General features: G+C 37.5%; 2 protein-coding genes across 2 annotated transcripts in view; one reads left to right on the top strand and one right to left on the bottom strand.

Moving 5' to 3' along the window:
- Positions 1-2,940, top strand: part of pdzrn3a (PDZ domain containing RING finger 3a) — a 39,212-nt gene extending 36,272 nt beyond the window's left edge. The window contains exons 9-10 of the mRNA XM_051097184.1: positions 972-1,082; positions 1,202-2,940. Of these exons, the coding sequence (XP_050953141.1) occupies positions 972-1,082; positions 1,202-2,668 (1,578 nt within the window). The 3' untranslated portion in view covers positions 2,669-2,940. The remainder of the gene's footprint in view (positions 1-971; positions 1,083-1,201) is intronic.
- A 2,218-nt stretch (positions 2,941-5,158) lies between these two features.
- Positions 5,159-18,144, bottom strand: ppp4r2a (protein phosphatase 4, regulatory subunit 2a). The gene is made up of 9 exons (XM_051097187.1): positions 17,994-18,144; positions 17,156-17,237; positions 13,889-14,059; positions 13,717-13,810; positions 13,547-13,584; positions 13,355-13,429; positions 13,063-13,200; positions 9,533-9,819; positions 5,159-6,731 (listed from the first exon to the last, which is right to left on the bottom strand). The coding sequence occupies exons 1-9, from the start codon at positions 18,025-18,027 to the stop codon at positions 6,391-6,393; spliced, it is 1,260 nt and encodes a 419-aa protein (XP_050953144.1). The 5' UTR covers positions 18,028-18,144; the 3' UTR covers positions 5,159-6,390.
- Between the last annotated feature and the right edge of the window lie 603 nt (positions 18,145-18,747).

Genomic DNA, 18,747 nt, shown 5'->3' with positions numbered 1-18,747 from the left:
CTATGGAGGGCGCCATTATTTCGATGACATCAAATGGTTGCACTACTACTACTGGCGCTACCTGTTGCTATTTTTACCGCAGCAGAACTAGGAAAATAAAATACTGATGTCACCAGAATGTGTGGCTTCTAGTTGTATATTTCAATCGAAGGGCAACAAGAAAAGCGTTCTAAGTCTTCTCTGCTTTCCTAGCAATAAGAAGAAGAGAAAAGAATGGGAAGATGCCTGTGGACGAATAAAACTTCCTAAAGAGCTGCGTCTTTGTTCTCTCCACTTTAGCCCTGATGCCTTTAAGGCTTTTAGTAGACCACAGCTACTGAAAGAGCTTACAGGTTGTGATGGATAGAAGCATAGGCTTAAACCAAACACCATACCATCGATTTTCCGCACAAGGAGCCTAAACGCCCAGGATAGTGAGTGAAATCCACTCTGAGAAACTCCTTCAGTGGCTGCGGCATGTTTACATCCTGCCAGGATGGCATCTAGCGTTTCTTGTCTCTGCCATTTGTAAGCTCTTTCAGTAAGCTGGGGCAATCAAGAGATAACAAAGACGCAAGTCTTTAGGACGTTTTAGTTGTCCACAGGCATCTTCCCATTTTTTTCTCCTCTTCTTATCACTAGGAAAAGCAGTGAAGACTTACATCGCTTCTTGTTGCCCTTTAACTGAAAATTACAACCGAAAGCTATGCAATCATTGCATCAGTGTTTTATTTAGTATTTAGTTGTGTTGTGATAAAAATAGCAGCAGATAGCTCCAGTAGCTCGGTGAGTGCAACCATTTGACGGAATCAAAATATGGCGCCCCTATAGGCCAAAATATGTATAAAACAACATGGATTTTTTAAATAACGTAAATCTTTCATGGGTTCAAGGAAGAGACATCATTTACGTTATATTAAGCCATACAAGTCTTAATACCTGGGGTTCCCTACAAGTAAAAGAATGACAGTGAATTTTGGTATGGGTTGCAGGATGTTGGCTGGTTGGAGGAGGATAGAAACAACTTAGATGACTTGCACATGGGCACACTGGAGCAGCAACATCACAAGGTCAAGGAGTTCACTGCAAGTGCGCTGCTGCAGGTAAGTTAATAAGGGTCAAGTCAACAGTGAATTGCTCACTTTATCCAATTAAAAGGCGCTATCCCCACTATAAAAGTGATTTGCAAGGTTTTAAAAGTTCTACCCACTCAATTTAACAGAGCACAAATGAAGAAGATGGAGGCACTACAGATACAGCTACTTTACTATCCAACCAGCATGAGAAAGACAGCGGCGTAGGCCGCACAGATGAAAGCACTCGTAATGATGAAAGCTCCGAGCAGGACATCTTGGGGGATGACCAGAATTCCTTCTGCGACACTCTGCCAGAAAACCACAAGAAGTTTAAATACAATCAGGACACTGTTGAAAGTGGGGATATGCATTTAAGCAATGACTCTTTCCTTTCAGTTGACAATGGAGACAGTGGAAATTTCCTTGGCATACCTGGCACAGCATGTGAACGTTTCCGGAAACTTCTTGAACTGAAATCTCTGGTAAATGGTAACAGTCTTCAGGGATTTCTGGAGCATGATACCACACTATATGGAAAGAGGGTTAATGTAGACTCTGATGATCAGGAGATTCAGATGCTTAATGAGGAGCTGCTGAACATTGAGCTTAAATGCCTTAATATCATACAAGCACACAGGCTTCAGGCTGAAGGTGATGATCTGCAAGCCAAAAAACCCATTGCCAAGCAAGTCCATCAGGACCACATCAATATCCAAGTGGACAATGAAGGCTCTACTAGTGCTTACAACACTGGAGAGAGTTGCTGGAGTTTACATCCTGCACTGGAGTCAGATTCTCCTGACTCCCAAAGGATGGTTGCTGGAGACAAGGGTAAAGTTTCTCCCATGCATAGACGCAACTCAACAGCAGGATGCTCCAAACATCACCTCTCTCCCATTCAAGAGATCAGCCCCACCAAGAGTTTACCTGGAGATCCAGAGGTCACAAATCAGGGGAAAAGAAAGCAGAAAAAGAACCCAAGGAAGAATCTTTTGAGTTCCTTACGTCATTCCAAGAACACGTACATCCCAGCCCATGCACAGCATTATCAAAGCTACATGCAACTTATCCAGCAGAAGTCGGCTGTGGAATATGCGCAGAGTCAAGTCAGCTTAGCCAGCCTGTGCAAGAATGCAGAAACCACCCCCAGTGAGTCCCAGCCCAAGACGGGGTGGAAGGTAAAGATCCGTAGCGATGGAACAAGGTACATCACCAAACGGCCCATCAGAGACCAGCTTCTGAAAGAGCGAGCTTTGCGTATACGAGAAGAACGCTGCAGCGCAACTACAGATGACGATGCGGCAAGCGAACTAAAACTGGGTCGATACTGGAACAAGGAGGAGCGTAAACAGCAAGCGGCACGAGCCAAAGAGCAGCGCCAGCGGCGAGAACTCATAAAGCAGTGTGGCTTAGAGAGCAAAGAAAAAGCAGTAACGATGGATGACAAGAAGGAGCCTGATATTATTCAGCTTAGCCGTAAAAAGATGATGAAGAGGAGGAACAAAAGGATATTTGACAACTGGATGACCATTCAGGAGCTGCTGACACATGGCACAATGTCTACAGATGGTACAAGACTATATAATTCCTTTCTTTCTGTGACTACAGTATGAGGGATTGTTTGGTTTAGGGCACTTTACTAGTTTACTGTGTAAAATTGTGTGAGGGTTGGTGTGGGAAATCTTGCCTCATTTAAGGAGGTGGGTCATTTAGGAACTCAACTGAAAATCTGCAGAGATCTGTGAGACACAACAGTTGGAGTCATAGCAGTTTTTATATCTTAAAGGATTAGTTCACTTCCAGAACAAAAGTTTCCTGATAATTTACTCATCCCCATGTCATCCAAGACGTTCATGTTTTTCTTTCTCCAGTCGAAAAGAAGTTAAGGTTTTGAGGAAAACATTCCAGGATTTTTCTCCATGTAGTAGACTTTAATGGGGGATCAACGGGTTGAAGGTCCAAATTGCAGTTTCAATGCAGCTTCAAAGGACTCTACACTATCCCAGCCGAGGAATAAGGGTCTTATCTAACGAAACGATCGGTCATTTTCTGTGGTTAGTTCTTTGTTTTTGTACTTTTATTTAAAAAGTTAGGATAGGAAGGAAAATCTCTATCTCATTTTCTCCTCAAACTTCAAAATCGTCCATGAATGTCGTTTTACCTTTTTTTTGGGAAGAGTGTTTCACTTTCTTTGCATGTTTGCTTTGTAAATCCTGGGGGTGCTTCTCAATATCCCTCCTAGTCTCCTCGCTCCTCGTCCTCCATCCTATGACCCGGAAACCGATCGAGCTCAGCCATTTTGTAGGACATCTCAATTCTCTAATTACACCACGAGGAGGCGAGGATCGAGGAGTGAGGAGGCTTCCTGAGGAGTCATGAGCGAGGATACTCAGGTGTGTCCTTTGCTGAAGTGTTTTATCGACTAAACGTGACGCACGTATAAATTCTCCTCCCCCTCCGCATCTGTCGTAACAATTTACATTTATATTTTACCATTGCAGTTTAAATAATGCCATATATTTAAACAGGGCATCTTGCTTTATTCATATTTATTATGAATGGCTTGAATAACGAACTTTTACAACATATGGGCAGATACCTTTTTTGCGCCGCTGATGACGCTTTGAAGTGATGCTTGAGTGGTCAAGAATATTCCAGTATTCATCCTTTGATTCCTCCGTCCTCACGTCTTTTCCTTGCGTCCTTCCCTTGGGGTGGAGCTAAGACGGGAGGAAAGGAGGCAAGGAAAGGAAACAAGGATGCACAAATAAGAAATGAGAAGCATCCCTGGTCGGTACTTCCGCCTACTTCACGCGTTAAATTTCCAACGTGATTATGTATTGAAGTCGAGCTAGTGCAATAGGAGCATTTGTGGTTAAAAGTATATATTTTTTTGTTTATTTAGAAAATGGCCGATCGTTTCGCTAGCTAAGACCCTCAAGGCCAGTGTTGTGCCCATTTTCGACCCCCTGCCAAATTATTACCCCCCTCTCATTGAAATTGCTACCTGATTGGCTAATCCTAACCCCACCCCCAATCCTAACCCCTCCTTTTCACCTAATCCTAAATCAACCAATACTATGGGGGTAGTAATCTGTCGGGGGGTCAGAATTTGGCATAACACCGGTCATTACTACCCCCCTAGTATTGGTAGGTTTAGCGTTAGGTGTGGGGGAGGAGTTAGGATTAGGCAAATCAGGTAGCGATATCAAGGAGAGGGGGCAATAATTTGGCAGGGGTCGAAAATGGTCACAACACCGGAACACATCAAGCCGACTTCAAAGAACAAGCGGCGCACAGACTACAGCCGACTGCTAACTAACATGTGCATTCTGCGCATGCGTGAAAAGATTTAGTTGTATATATCAGCAGCTTTTAATATTAAATATTTGTCATTCAAAAGGAGAAACCAAAAAAAAGGTATACTGGATAAACGCAGATATATGAAACGTAAACAAAGCAGCACTTGCTTACCATTTTAAATATCAAAATTGATAACTTTATTCATTTTATTCGGCCCACGTTGTGATGTTCACATAATGATCACATATTGGAATATTTGGATAAGATCACCTAACATTAAAGCAGTCTTCCGTTTGTACCGCCTTTATTTACTTGTTTTCATTATTTTCGCTTTAATTCTACGGTACTGACTCCTTCGCTAAACTAGGAGTTCCAACCAGAGTTCCCACTTTTCGCGATGATGTAGAGGATTTTGAAGCTGCATTGAAACTGCAGTTTGGACCTTTAACCCACTGACCCCCCCATTGAAGTCCACTATATGGAGAAATCCTGGAATGTTTCCCTCAAAAACCTTAATTTCTTTTTGACTGAAGAAATAAAGACATGATCATTTTGGATAACATGGAGGTGAGTAAATTATCAGGAAATTTTTATTGTGGAAGTGAACTAATCCTTCAATACTTCATAGAACTTGAGGGTGCACTAACTTTGCAGTTTGTACTGAAATATTTTATTGAACGATTCATCTTAATGTAAGAACAGATGCAAATTTGTTTTATGTGAAATTATAGTTCTTATTAGCAATTAATGCCCATTAAGGTTTCACTTAAGCATTGTGAAAATGAATTGTGTCTATGACCTGATATTCCAAAGAGTTTTATTCAGATAAAATGTTAGAAATGTCTCCGGTTGCCACAGATTAAGCATATCACTGCTTTTAATGTGAACATTTATTGCTCTTCAGGAATACTGTTGAAAGCCCAAGCATTCAGTTCACGTGGAGATCATACAATTTCACTTTTCACAAAAGCAGTGAACACTTATAATCTACAAAATCTAATTTAAAAATTCTACATATCAAAAAGGAGCTGTGGAAATAGGTATGGGTAGAACAGCCTGTATACATGTCTGTAGGAAGCATGAAAAGTACAGTTTAACAGATGTTGGTGTTGACAGTGTTGCTCATGTTTAACCTTTATACAATTGTTTGCCATTGTTTGATGAAACAAAATGAAAATCTCATAACAAATAAGAATGGCTCAATAGTGGTTAAGCATACTATGTCAGTTGAAAAGACAGGCTCACTATATTAAGTTACACATCGCAACCAACAGCACTCAAGTATCTAGTGCATGGAAAATCACATTAGTCCATTTTAGAATCTATTTACCAGCATCAGTGGATTAATACATGTCGGTGCTATGCTGGGAAGGCAGTTAAAATCAAAGGACCTAAAAATAAAAGAAAAAATAGCAAAGAAAGGAAATCGGGCTAGCGCTGCTATTGAGCACTCTGTGCTACAAACCAGCAGATGAATGCACAAGGCAATATGAGGGGAAAGGGGTGTTCCCCTGGAATGTTTAGACACTGGTCTGCCTGTCAACGGGAATCCTCAGATCATCTGTCGAATGGATGAAACTAAAGGAAGTGCGCGCACACACCCCTCACCCCTACAAACATATGCACACATTCACACAAACCAAAGATTTGCCACGTCTTCACTCTTAGTAGAGCAGGAGAGCCTATGATGCGAAATGAAAGGTGTTTTACCCGAGTACTTTAGAACGTGGAGTTGATGGACGCCCATGATTAGAACAGAATTACAGAAAACCACCATGGACACAAGGCTTTCATGTTATTCAATGGCAAACGCTCCGCTAAACCACCAAAAAAGATGAGCTTCCAGTTTTTGATGTTGTTCTTCAGAGAAGATGGGTCCAAGATGGGTCATAAGGAGTAGATGGGGATGTCACCAGAATGCCCTCCTCTCCTGGTCTATAAAGGATCTGCTAAACTTGCAGGATAAGTGATTTTTAGGAAGGGGGGGTTTGTACAGTAGAGAGTGTAAAAATTAATAATGTGCGGCCAAACTTCAGTCTTGCTCCATGGTGTCATCTGCAGTCTCTGAGCTGTCTGAACTGATTTCTGCAGTGGTACTGCCCTCTGCTGTCAGCTCTGTGGAACTGCTGGGACATGCAGATGGAGTCTCTGCACTGGACACTCCCTCGTCACTGCTGTTATTGCTGCTACTGCTGACTGGGTCATTTCTCTCGTCCGTTTCCTGAGCCTCGCCGCTCTCGACGCTGTCCGACCGCTGCTCCGGTAGATCAGATTCGCTGACGGTCGCCTGATTGTGGGAAGGGTCGGGTGAATCGTCCGATGCTGATTTGTCAACCCCGTTTTCTACGACCTCTGACTGTGTACTAGAGGGTTCTGCAGAGAGAGGAGCAGAAAATGTAAATGTATGCAAAAAGACACTCAACAGCAGCTGATATGCAAAGATGGAGAAATATTAGCATGGCAGTTACATGACCATGCTGGGTAAAATAAACATTAACAGGGATAAATTTACATTAGTTACCCATTTTACACTGTTTAAACCCAAAATGCAATAGTCTATGGTGATTTTCAGCTACCCATATTTCCTTGTACAGTTGAGGTCAAAAGTTTACACACACCTTGCAGAATCTGCAAAATGTTAAATATTTTAGCAAAACAAGAGGGATCATACAAAATGCATTCTATTTTTTTTTTTCTTTTAAATTTAGTACTGACCTGAATAAGATATTTCACATAAAAGATGTTTACATTGATGCTTCAGAAGGAAACACGATGCATTAAGAGCCAGGGGGTAAAAACTTTTGGAATTTGAAGATCAGGGTAAATGTAACTTATTTTGTCTTCTGGGAAACATGCAAGTATCTTCTGAAGGGCAGTACTAAATGAAAAAATATTATATTTAGGCAAAACAAGAAAAATGTGCACATCTTCATTCTGTTCAAAAGTTTATACCCCTGGCACTTAATGCATCGTTTTTCCTTCTGGAGCATCAGTGAGTGTTTGAACTTTCTGTAACAGTTGCATACGAGTCCCTTAGTTGTCATCGGTGTGAAAAGATGGATCTCAAAATCATACAGTCATTGTTGGAAGGGGTTCAAATACACAAAAATGCTGAAAAAAAAAAAAAAAAAAAAAAAAAAAAGAATTTGTGGGATCTAAATTATTTTTCTGAAGAACAGCAGGCAGTTTAAAGTAACACTCCACGTTTTTTTCCAAAATAGGCTCATTTTCCAACTCCCCTAGAGTTAAACAGTTGAGTTTTACTGTTTTCGAAACCTTTCAGCCGACCGCTGGGACTGGAGGTAGCACTTTTAGCATAGCTTAGCACAGATCATTGAATTGAATCATTATCATCTCACTCAAAAATGACCAAAGAGTTTTGATATTTTTCCCCCATTTAAACCTCTACTCTTCTGTACTTACATTGTGTACAAAGACGGATGAAAAATGAAAAGTTGTGATTTTCTAGGTTGATACAGCTAGGAACTATACTCTCATTTCGGCGTAATAATCAAGGAACTTTGCATAGGTGCAGCAGGCGCAATGATATTATGCAGCAACTCTGCATCTACACAAACTTAGTGCTGGTCACTTTCAGGTGCTGCGTAATATCATTGCACCTGCGGCACCCATGGTACGACAACAAAGTTCATTGATTATTACACCAGAATTAGAGTACAATTCCTAGTCATATCAGCCTAGAAAAATCACAACTTTTCATTTTCCGTCAGTCTTAGTACACAATGTAACTACAGAAGAGTCAAGTTTTAAATGGGAAAAATATTGTCAGTATATATGGTCATTTTTGAGCGAGATGCTAACGGTCCAATCAGATTCAATGATCTATGCTAAGCTATGCTAAAAGTGCTACCGCCAGACCCGGAAATCGGCTGAATGGATCCGAAAACAGTAAAACTCAACTGTTTAACTCTAGGGGAGTTGGACAATGAGCCTATTTTCAAAAAAGGACATACAAGCGACTCATGAACAACTATCACTAAACAAAAAAAAAAAAAAAAAAAAAAAAAAAAAAAAAAAAAAAACAGCTGTGGATCATTCAGGTAACAACATGGAGATTCAAGCGCATGTAAACTTTTGAACGGGGTCATTTTTATAAATTCAACTATTTTTTTCTCTTGTGGACTATGTAAACGTCTTTTTTGTGAAATATCTTATTTAGGTCGGTACTAAATAAAAAAACATGCATTTTGTATGATCCCTCTTATTTTGCTAAAATAATTAACATTTTGCAGATTTTACAAGGTGTATGTAAACTTATGGTTTTAACTGCATATACAAACTTCTGACCATTAAAGTTTATTACAGAGCATCTCTCTATTTGCACAAGACATTCACAGCTTATCCAATTGGCTTCATCAGTTATCAGACAGTGGAGACTTACCTGCTTTTAGACCTCTGAAGTAAACAAAGACTAGACATAAAAAAGCTCTAAAAGCCTGCAAATACCCAGATATAGCCTTTATCAAGACATACTAAATCTCCAGTTTAAACACCAGACTGTCTGGCAGAGGGAGACGAGTGCATTTTCTGTGCAGCAAACCTTCAAAATGTGATTGTGGTACAGGTTTTATGTGAACTCCAGTACAGTTTGCAAATGGCACCAGTAATCTGGTTTATTATGTGGAAGCCTATTATAGTGTAATGCATTTTTCCTTGCTGCTCATGTCTGCAGAAATTGCCTTCGCCATGCATGTTAGGATTCAGTTTTGCCAGCAAAGGAACAAAAACAAGAGTGGGGGAGAGAGGAGAAAAAAAAAAAAAAAAAAAAAAAAAAGTGAACTAAACAGCACTTTCCATTTTTGGCATGTTCCCCTGAACAGTTACCTAGCTACAGTGGTAAACAGCTGCTGCTAGTACTCATGGTGGTACTCGTAATACAAATGCACTGCAGATCTGAGACACATAATGCAATATTAAAGGACCTCTGGGATGGAAAGCAAATGTAAAAACCACCGAAGACAAGCAGTTGACAGTCCCAGACAAAAGATGAAGCCACTCTGAATGGGCAAGGTCTAGATGCTTCAATTAAAATCGATCGAATGTTCTCAATCTCTGTCCACACAGGATGTTAGAAGCAATATCTCTTTATGCATACGCCAATATGCTCTCAACACAGTTCTGCTGGAATTCAGTGCACTGTAAATAGAACATACCTTGGTCTTCAGTGACGGATTTGTCAGGTTTATCGTCATTCACCTCCGCAGTGACGTCTGATGAGGACTGCGGTACATCCGACGAGCTCTCTGCTACCGACGTACAGGGCGACTGCTTGTCATCCTGCTCTTTCTCTATTCCATCCTCATCATCCTCCTCTTCCTCCTTTTCGAACTTGAGTCTCTTTGCTTCATGCGTCTCGGTGTTCGTAGCATCGTCATCTTCACGATGTTTACTCTTCACTGGACCACTGTGTGAACCTTCTGCTTCCGATGGCGAAGGATCACTTAAAAGACAAACATTTTTAGATTCCAAATACAAGTTTTTACAGACCTGAAATCGTGATTTGAGTTTTGTGGCTTTTATTTCAAGTCAAGTTTAGAAATCATTGTTTACTATTAAAGGTTGTCTTTTTTTTGGTAATACAATTAACAGGTTTCAGCTTTTTGTTATATAAAGGAGACATTAAAAATGTTTTGGAAACTTTATTATGCCTTCATTTATTTTTGCTTCTTTAAAATGTCTTAAGTCTTTGTTTTTGGCTTTGTTTTTACCAGACTTTAATCTGAAACTACTAACTATTACGCATTATTACACATTTAAAATTATAATAATCTAAAGAGGGTTCTACAGTGTGACTGAAAACTATTCCATGCGACTATGAAAAAAATATTTAGGAGCACCGTGTGCGAGTGACCCGATAAGCATTTTTGTGTTTGTGCTGCGGGGAGCTTTAAAGGTTTCTACGTGTTCTTGCAATGTTGATTAATGTATCACTGACATATCTCACGAATCCTTTCATAAAGTGTAGAGAGAGTGAAAATAAGAGAATGATTGTGCAATATAGAGAGCTTTGTTGATTATAATGGAACTTTGTGAGATCACGATGAACTAAGATGAATGACAGATTTTAATGATTTTTAAGGAAGTTTGTAAATAAGATTTAATACAACAGTTAAATAAACAAAGTTAATATTAGGTGATTTACCTTGTCTGACTTTGCTCTATTTCGACAACAAAAATAGTCTAAAACAAGTCACAACTGAGCCGCTGCACATCTCCATTCAAACACAGCGGTGTTTTGTTTATGAATTAACATGCATTTTTAAACGAATCTAGTGAGTCAATGATTCAATTTCCTATTTATAAAGAGTCACTTGCTTTATTCCTGAATGAAACAGCTGTTAGAAAGAATCAAATAAATGATATGATTCAGTAATTAAATCAGTGACTTGCCGCCACCTACGGGCAGATTTAGGTTTCATTTTTAACCTTTTAAGTGTCACCCTTCCGCAGTGGGACACCTAAGTTTACTTCACTATATTACAAATAAATCCTAATTTAATCATGGCAAACTATGTCGTTGGAAAGGTCCAAAATATTTTATCGCTGCTTTTTGTTACGAATTTTTTAAGAACAATAATAGATTGATTTATGACAAGAGTCCACTTCAAAAATCTGCATCATAATAGGAGTTTTGACCTTTGTCACAAAAAATCTTTTTTTCACTGTCTTTTTCTCTATCACGTTTTAGAAGTCATCAGCAATTAAATATCAGTTGAAAATGTAAAACCTCAAAATTCATCCCGTGAAAGCCATTTTAAAATTGGACAGTACATTCGTTCATGAATTATAACAATTTAAGTTTGGATAGTGCACTTTCACGTATCTGTTCAAAAATCAGGGTGACCATTAAAGGGTTAAAGTATCTTTTCATTTACACTGCCCTCCAAAAGTTTGGAAACGCCCTAGAAAAGTGGGGTTTTGGACAATATTGGCATGAATTCTTTTTAACCTGTGGTAATTTTGCACTGATAAGGGACAACACAAACTATGAAAACATTTTATTACATAAACAGTTTATACATAGAAAAAAACATACATTTTCGATTCATCAAAATATCCACCATTAGCAGCTATTACAGCTCTGCATAATCTGGACCTAAATTCATTGTATTCTAAACTTAACTGGCAATCAGTTGTTGAAGCCATTAAGGTGTGCTGACCCATAAATCTTAAACCAGTAACCAGGCATCACAGTTGGCAAAAGAGCATGTCTGACTTTGACATGTACACTACCGTTCAAAAGTTTGGGGTCAGTACATTTTTATTGTTTTGTTTTTTTTTTAAGAAATTAATACTTTTATTCACCAAGGATGTATTAAGTTAATAATTAAAAGTTTATTAAAAGTTAATAATAAATAATTTACATTGTTATAAAATATTTATATTTTGAATAAACACTGTACTTTTTAAACTTGTTATTCATGAAAGAATCCTGGAAAAAAAAAAAAAAAAAAAAAAAAATCAGTCACAGGTTCCAAAAAATATTTGGCAGCACAACTGTTGATATTATCCAACATTGATCATTCTAATAATAAATCCGCATATTAGAATGATTTCTGAAGGATCATGTGACACTTAAGACTGGAGTAACAGCTGATAAAAATTCAGCTTTTCATCACAGGAATAAATTCTATTTTAAAGTATGTTAAAGACTATTACAAGTCTTACTGACCCCAAACTTTTGAACGGTAGTGTATATATTGCCATTATTATGTAATCAAAATGAAAATTATTATTGCTGGTCTCCAATGATAATGTCAACTTGATGCATTTGCACCAAAAATAAGGATTTATGCTGATATCGTCCAAAACCACACTTTGCCACGGGTGTTTCCAAACTTTTGGAGGGCAGTGTATCTCAATCATGTAATAATTCTGTATTCAAAATTTTATAATACATTAATCTCAACATGAATTTATGAATTTGATTGCTCTCATGCCACCTTTGAGCCTCATTAAACATATAGAAGAACACAAAAGTAGGTGTAGGCTTGTAGGTGTACTTGCATAACACCTCTGTAGTACAAATAAATTTTGTTAATACTGATTTCATTTGGTAATGTGTTCTTATTCTGCTGTTTTAATTAGACATTTTAAAAAGCTTAAAAATATAATAAAAAATTGACATAAAAGATGACACTTTTAATAAGGTTAGAAAAGAGCCATTACAATGGTAAAAAAAAAAAAAAAAAAAAAAAATAATTTTAAGGAGTCAAATATCACCTTGTAATGCGAAGGCTAATATTGGATCAGATTTTTTTGATTATTGATTAGAAGTGCTAGGTGCCCCTAAAATTTTCACTGTGCTCCTAAATTTAAGTTAGGAGCACAAGCTCCTAAAAAGAAAAGTAAGCATAGAGCCCTGCTAAAATAGTGAAATAAACCATTTTAATAACCCCCCACCCCCCAAAAGATCTTTTGACACTGAAGAGTTTTAGATGAAATATAAAAAACGAATGAAATGTTTGGGGGAAATATTAAAAGTGAAAAGAAAACTACGAAAAGATGAAAATTAAAAGTAAATATCACTGAACTGATTACATAGCAAATTATGCAAAAAATGTGAAAATATTAGGAATTTAAATATGTAAATTGACAGCTAAGTCAGCAAGATAATGAATTCTTCCAAAAATGTTTCAATGGGAAATACAAACAAACAACAAGCACTACTGCGTTTACTTACTTGACTGTTCTGTCTGATTGCTCTGAGGCTTGTTCTTTGCTTTCTGTGCTGTCAGGAAGGCCGTTGGTGGCTACACTGCTGGACAGGGAGAGTTTTGGTCTGTTCAGTGGCCTGGGTGTTCCTGGACCATTCACATTTCTATCACAGACAATCAAAGACACATCAACCCATTGGACAGTAAAATTAGGTCCAACTAGTCTCTCTTTACAGTGAGCGCTAACATTTCAAACTGAATTGGTTTAGTGACCCATGAGGCTATTATCAGAGTTTCCACAATGCTGGTTAAACTCACCTATCTGGAAACGCTGAAGTGTTGCCAGGGAACATGACACCGTTCATTCTGTTCACACAACCCGGCCCTTTTTTCCTTAAAAATAAGAGATGCATTTAAGCATTAAGAACAGCAGAATGGTTTTTCAACACATTACATGCATCACTGAAAAGCTGCCCACTCAGTAAAATAGTAGGAAAGACTTCAACTCACTCTGAGGTAGGATACACACAACTGACCACCATCACGTTCTGAAAAGAAAAAAAATATTTCATTTAAATTCAGCAGAGACAGTAAATTAATCTACTTTAAGACCTTCAGAAAACAAGGTGCGAATAAATTCCGTTCTCCAAAAATAGCTCATTTCCTTGAACGCAACATACCTTCTCCACACCCCTGAGGAACTTGTCTGTTCCTGTGTAGTTTCTTTTTGGCTCAGTAAGAAGCTCGCAAAGACGCTGAATAGTGAAAGGAATCCTAAAAAAATATTTTGATTTAAATATTTTCACAAAGGGATTCGTAGGACAACTGTGGGATATGTTTGTTGGGCCTTACCCGTTGTATCCATTGACGATTTTGAGAATCCTCTGCTTCATCTCCTCAAAGGGAATGTACTCAACGTTTGGATTGGCAGGTCCCCGTTGCTCTGGACATGAGGCTTTAAAATCATCCATCACTTTCTCCAGTTTAAAGAGGAAGTAACCTTTGAACTGAGACCACTGAATCCTGATGATGTAAAAAGGAATGGTTTAAGTGAAGATAAACATGATGAAATACAAAAATAATCTGAAACCTCACACTTTTTATTGCAAAAATGTACTAATAGCACATTCTAAATGGGCAAATAAATGCTTTTTAAAGGAGAAGTTCACTTCCAGAACAAAAATTTACAGATAATTTACTCACCCCCGTGTCATCCAAGATGTTCATGTCTTTCTTTCTTCAGTTGTAATGAAATTATGTTTCTTTACAAGCATTTCAGGAATTTTCTCCATATAATGAACTTCCAAAATGCAGTTAAAATGCAGCTTCAAAGGGCTCTAAATGATCCCAGCAGAGAAAGAAGGGTCTTATCTAGTGAAACTATCAATTTATGTACTTGTTAACCTCAAATGCTTGTCTTATCTAGCCGTGCAATGCGCATGCGTACTCTGTGCACTCCAGTTCAATACAGTTAGGGTATGTCGAAAATCTAATTTTCTCCTCTTCATAATCATTCTACATGGCTGCAGAAGTATTGACAGTGTTTACAAAGTGAATGAGCAAAGGTGGTCAAATGCCCTTCAAAAAAAAAAAAAAAAAAAAAAGGTAAAACTGCGATGTAGGATGATTTTGAAGTTTGGAGGAGAAAACAAGATTTTTCGACCTACCCTAACTGTTTTGAACTGGAGTGTACCGGAATCCACAGAATACACATGCGCATTGCAGAGCTAGACAAGATGAGCATTTGTGGTTAAAAAGTCTATAAATTGTCTTTTTTTTTTTTTGTAAAGAAAATAACCAATCGTTTCACTAGATAAGACTCCTCTTGCTCGGCTGGGATCATTTAGAGCCCTACGAAGCTCAAAGTACAACACTATATGGAGAAAATTTCAGAAAGTTTTCCTCTAACAATTTCTTTACAACTGAAGAAAGAAAGTCAATTTTTGTTCTGGAAGTGAACTAATCCTTTAAGACAGCAAAGGGTATTGTGATTATATCCAGTGAAATGGCTTTTTAAAAGAGAAGAAATGTAAGGTGGGACTTGATTTTGTCTATTAGTGTTAGATGATTGTCATTTGCTAATTGCTGCGATTTCATGTAAGTGACAGTTTACTAAAGGTGAGGGACTATTACTGTCCTGAGAGACATGCTTGTGAGGGGAAGTTAATGTTTTTGATAAAAAATTAAAAAAGGGCACATAAAATAATTAAAAAAAAACCATTTAGAATAAACACTACAATATTACATAAAACATTAGATTTGCAAATTTAAAGAAGTTCATTTCCGCAAAGGTAAAAAGGTACTCGTAACTTATCACACAATTCTGACTCTTCTTAGAATACTCATTAAACTCATAGTTCACACAAAAATTACAATTCTGTCATCAATTACTCACCCTCATTTCATTCTAAACCCGTAAGACCTTCAGTCATCTTCAGAACACAAATGAAGATATTTTTGATAATCTGAGAGCTTTCTGACCCTGGATAGACGGCAATGTAATTACCACATTCAAGGTAAGTGAGGACATCGTTAAAATAGTCCACGTGACATCAGTGGTTAAACCGTAAGGTTATAACACTAAGACAAGAAAAAAAACGATTAAACAATTTCTTCTCCTCCATGTCAGTCTTCGACGCACGTTCACGAGAGTACCACGATGCATATATATTCTGGTTCAGATAAGTAAGGCTGGGCAAAAAATTTGCAGTCATCCTCTCAATCAAATCTTGAGAGATGTTTACGAAGACTGACTTACGTAAAGCATGTGTCGTCTTCTGCTTGTAAACAAGGCATAGCAATCTGGGTTCTACATTAGAACGCCGGCTCCTGCTTCAGCAGGACCTCACGCATGCACTGTGGTACTCTGACGGAGGTGGACACTGACATGGAGGCGAAGAAATTGTTGAATAAGGTCGTTATTTTTGTTTTCTCTGTGCACAAGTATTCTCATAACCTAGTAACATTAAGGTTGAACCACTGATGTCACATGGACTATTTTAACTACCTTTCTGGGTCTTGAATATGTCAGTTGTGTTACTGTCTATGCAAGCTCTCGAATTTCATCAAAAATACCTTAATTTGTGTTCTGAAGATGAACGAAGGTCTTACAGGTTTAGAATGACGTGAGGGTAAGTAATTGATGGCAGAATTAATTTTTTTGAATAAACGAACTTTTTAAGATGCGATTATTGTGTGGATAAAAGGGTCTGTCTGGATCAGAAAACGTTTTTGTACATTTTACTTCATGTTCATATTAATGCACAAAATCAAATATAACATTCATAAAACAAACACACTGCCCAAAGAATACATTTTATGACCCATGCAGACCCTTTCAATATAATAACACAATTGCGAGAAAAAAAAATCTGAACTGTGAGAATATTAAAAGGTCTAAATCGCAAGATATAAACTCAAAACTGCAATACACAAACTCAGAATTGTAAAAAAAAAAAAAAAAAAAAAGAAAAAGACAATTATGTGATTATGTGATATTACAGTGTTGGGGAGTAAGTAGTTACATGTAGCAATGTTACGTAATTTAATTAGTAAATAAATACAACTGCAATCTGTTAGTTGCTGAGAAAAAATGTGTAATTAAATTAGTTACTTACGAAATTGCTAATGATTATAAAGGTTACATCTGAATACTTCTTGTATGATTTAAAAATCTGTATTTAACCTCAAAACAATCAAGTAAAAAGAGGTGCTAAAGTTTTTGTGGTGGCTGTGCTTTTGAATAACTGAAGTTATTTCGATTGCTTCTATTGTACTCATTTGTAAGTCAATTTGGATAAAAGTGTCTGATAAATGACAGAATGCAAATTTAAAAAAAGCAATCATTTGTAAAATGATTTCATTTAAAAATGTAATCATTTACATCACTTTAAAAAGCAAACTGCAATAGTTACACTACTTATTACATTTTAAACAGGGTAACTTGTAATCTGTAACCTATTACATTTCCAAAGTAACCTTCCCAACACTGCTTTTTTTATTCTGATGTATTCTGGTTTAAACCAGACTAGTGTCCTTGAAAATACTTGTTTATAAAAGCAAGATTCCCTCTATAACAACATCCGTTTTACAATCTGTCTGTGCAAGTGCTGAACTTACATGGTCTCTCCTGTTTTTGCAACATGCGATAGAAACTGATCCAAAATCGGGCAGGTTTCCTTTTCTCCTTTCTTCTCGAAATCTACAATAAACAACAAAGTAAATAACAATGCTTCTTTTATTCTATTGCATATTCTGTCTAATAACAGTACTGTCACCTTATTTTACTGTTATTGCTTTTAGTGGGCATTCATGCTTCAGCAATTTAGTATGGAGAATGTCAATAGATCACTTTGAAATGGAAGTTTCTGCTGCAGACATGGTGCTAGAATTGGAGAATTTACAATCTGGTCATGGAGGAAAACTGCATTATGGATATATCAAAAACCTCTGTATTCAATCTCATATCTGGAGTGTATAAACAAAACCAGCATCAATGATATGACAGTTTCAAGACTTCACTCTGTCAGAAATGTAATATAATCCACCCACACTCTTCTACAAAAAGTTCAGCCACGTAAATAAGCGCCTAAGAAACTTTTCTGCTGACTATGCAGCGAAGTTAACGCAAGAAAGAAGTTTCTGACAGTAAATAAGCGACTAAACCAGTGTATTCAGCGCTCACATAGTAACAGCAGTGTAGCTCAGAGCTAACCGGCTTTCTATCTGTTCCCGGGTTGCAGAGCACTTTATCAACTTCCGACCGGGTACATCAACAAAATCAACTCAAACACATTTTCTGCGTACTGCTGAGAACCAATCGATATCGATTACTCGTGATATTTAATGGTTTCCCCTGCTGGGTCAGCTACCTAGCATCGGCTTAGCTTAGCTTTCAAGCTAACGAATTTACAGAACATTTTCTGGTAAACGTTACTGGTCAGATTGCTTGCGGTACCTCTGAATGCTCCCAGAAGTGTGTCGATTTCCATTGTGGAGGTATGTTTGCTACTCTCTGGTCTCTCTGAGTCCAGCTGGAGACAGAAAGATGGCAACAGCGACACGGAGAAAACAGCAGCAAATCTTTAATATGGCGCCGGTGACGTCACTACCTGCCTGACTGCTGCTGTTGCGCATGCGCCAGGTCTTCATGTTGATGAAAACTCTTCATTTTGCATAGAGGAGCAAGAAACAATCGTGTTTGTTGTTATATTTTTAACTGGAGACCTTGTTGATCTATCTACTTTAAAACTTTGAAGGTAAAATTACAAATGGAACTCGTAACATTTATGTAGGTTATACTAATATTTGGTTGTTTAGGTAGAGGCAGTGATTTTTCAGTCCAGTAAACGCATAATACAACAGTTCTGGTTGGTTCTGATGTTTTATATTTTGCGTATGTTGTTGTATTGAAATAACACTTATTAATACCTTGTAATGAAGAATATCACTAAAGGATAACAGAATAATAGCAAAGGAATTTTAGAGATCAGAACTTAATTATAGGAAAATTAAGAGCAAGGTGGAAAACATGAACAGATATGCATTCAGTCTAATGAAATATGTTTAAATATGTCTGAATAGATTTGCAAGACACTGTAAATTAAAAGCTAACCAGAGGGAGGCAGTGTATGCACGACGAATAAAGTTGTATTATTTAAAAAAAAAAAAAAAAAAAGTGGCTTCTCAGTTATTGCTAGCTTTTATTTAAA

This window comes from Labeo rohita, chromosome 23, assembly GCF_022985175.1.
Source record: "Labeo rohita strain BAU-BD-2019 chromosome 23, IGBB_LRoh.1.0, whole genome shotgun sequence".
NCBI lineage: Eukaryota > Metazoa > Chordata > Actinopteri > Cypriniformes > Cyprinidae > Labeo > Labeo rohita.
Note: the sequence above shows the minus strand (reverse complement) of the source record. Positions and strands in the feature narration are given on the sequence as shown.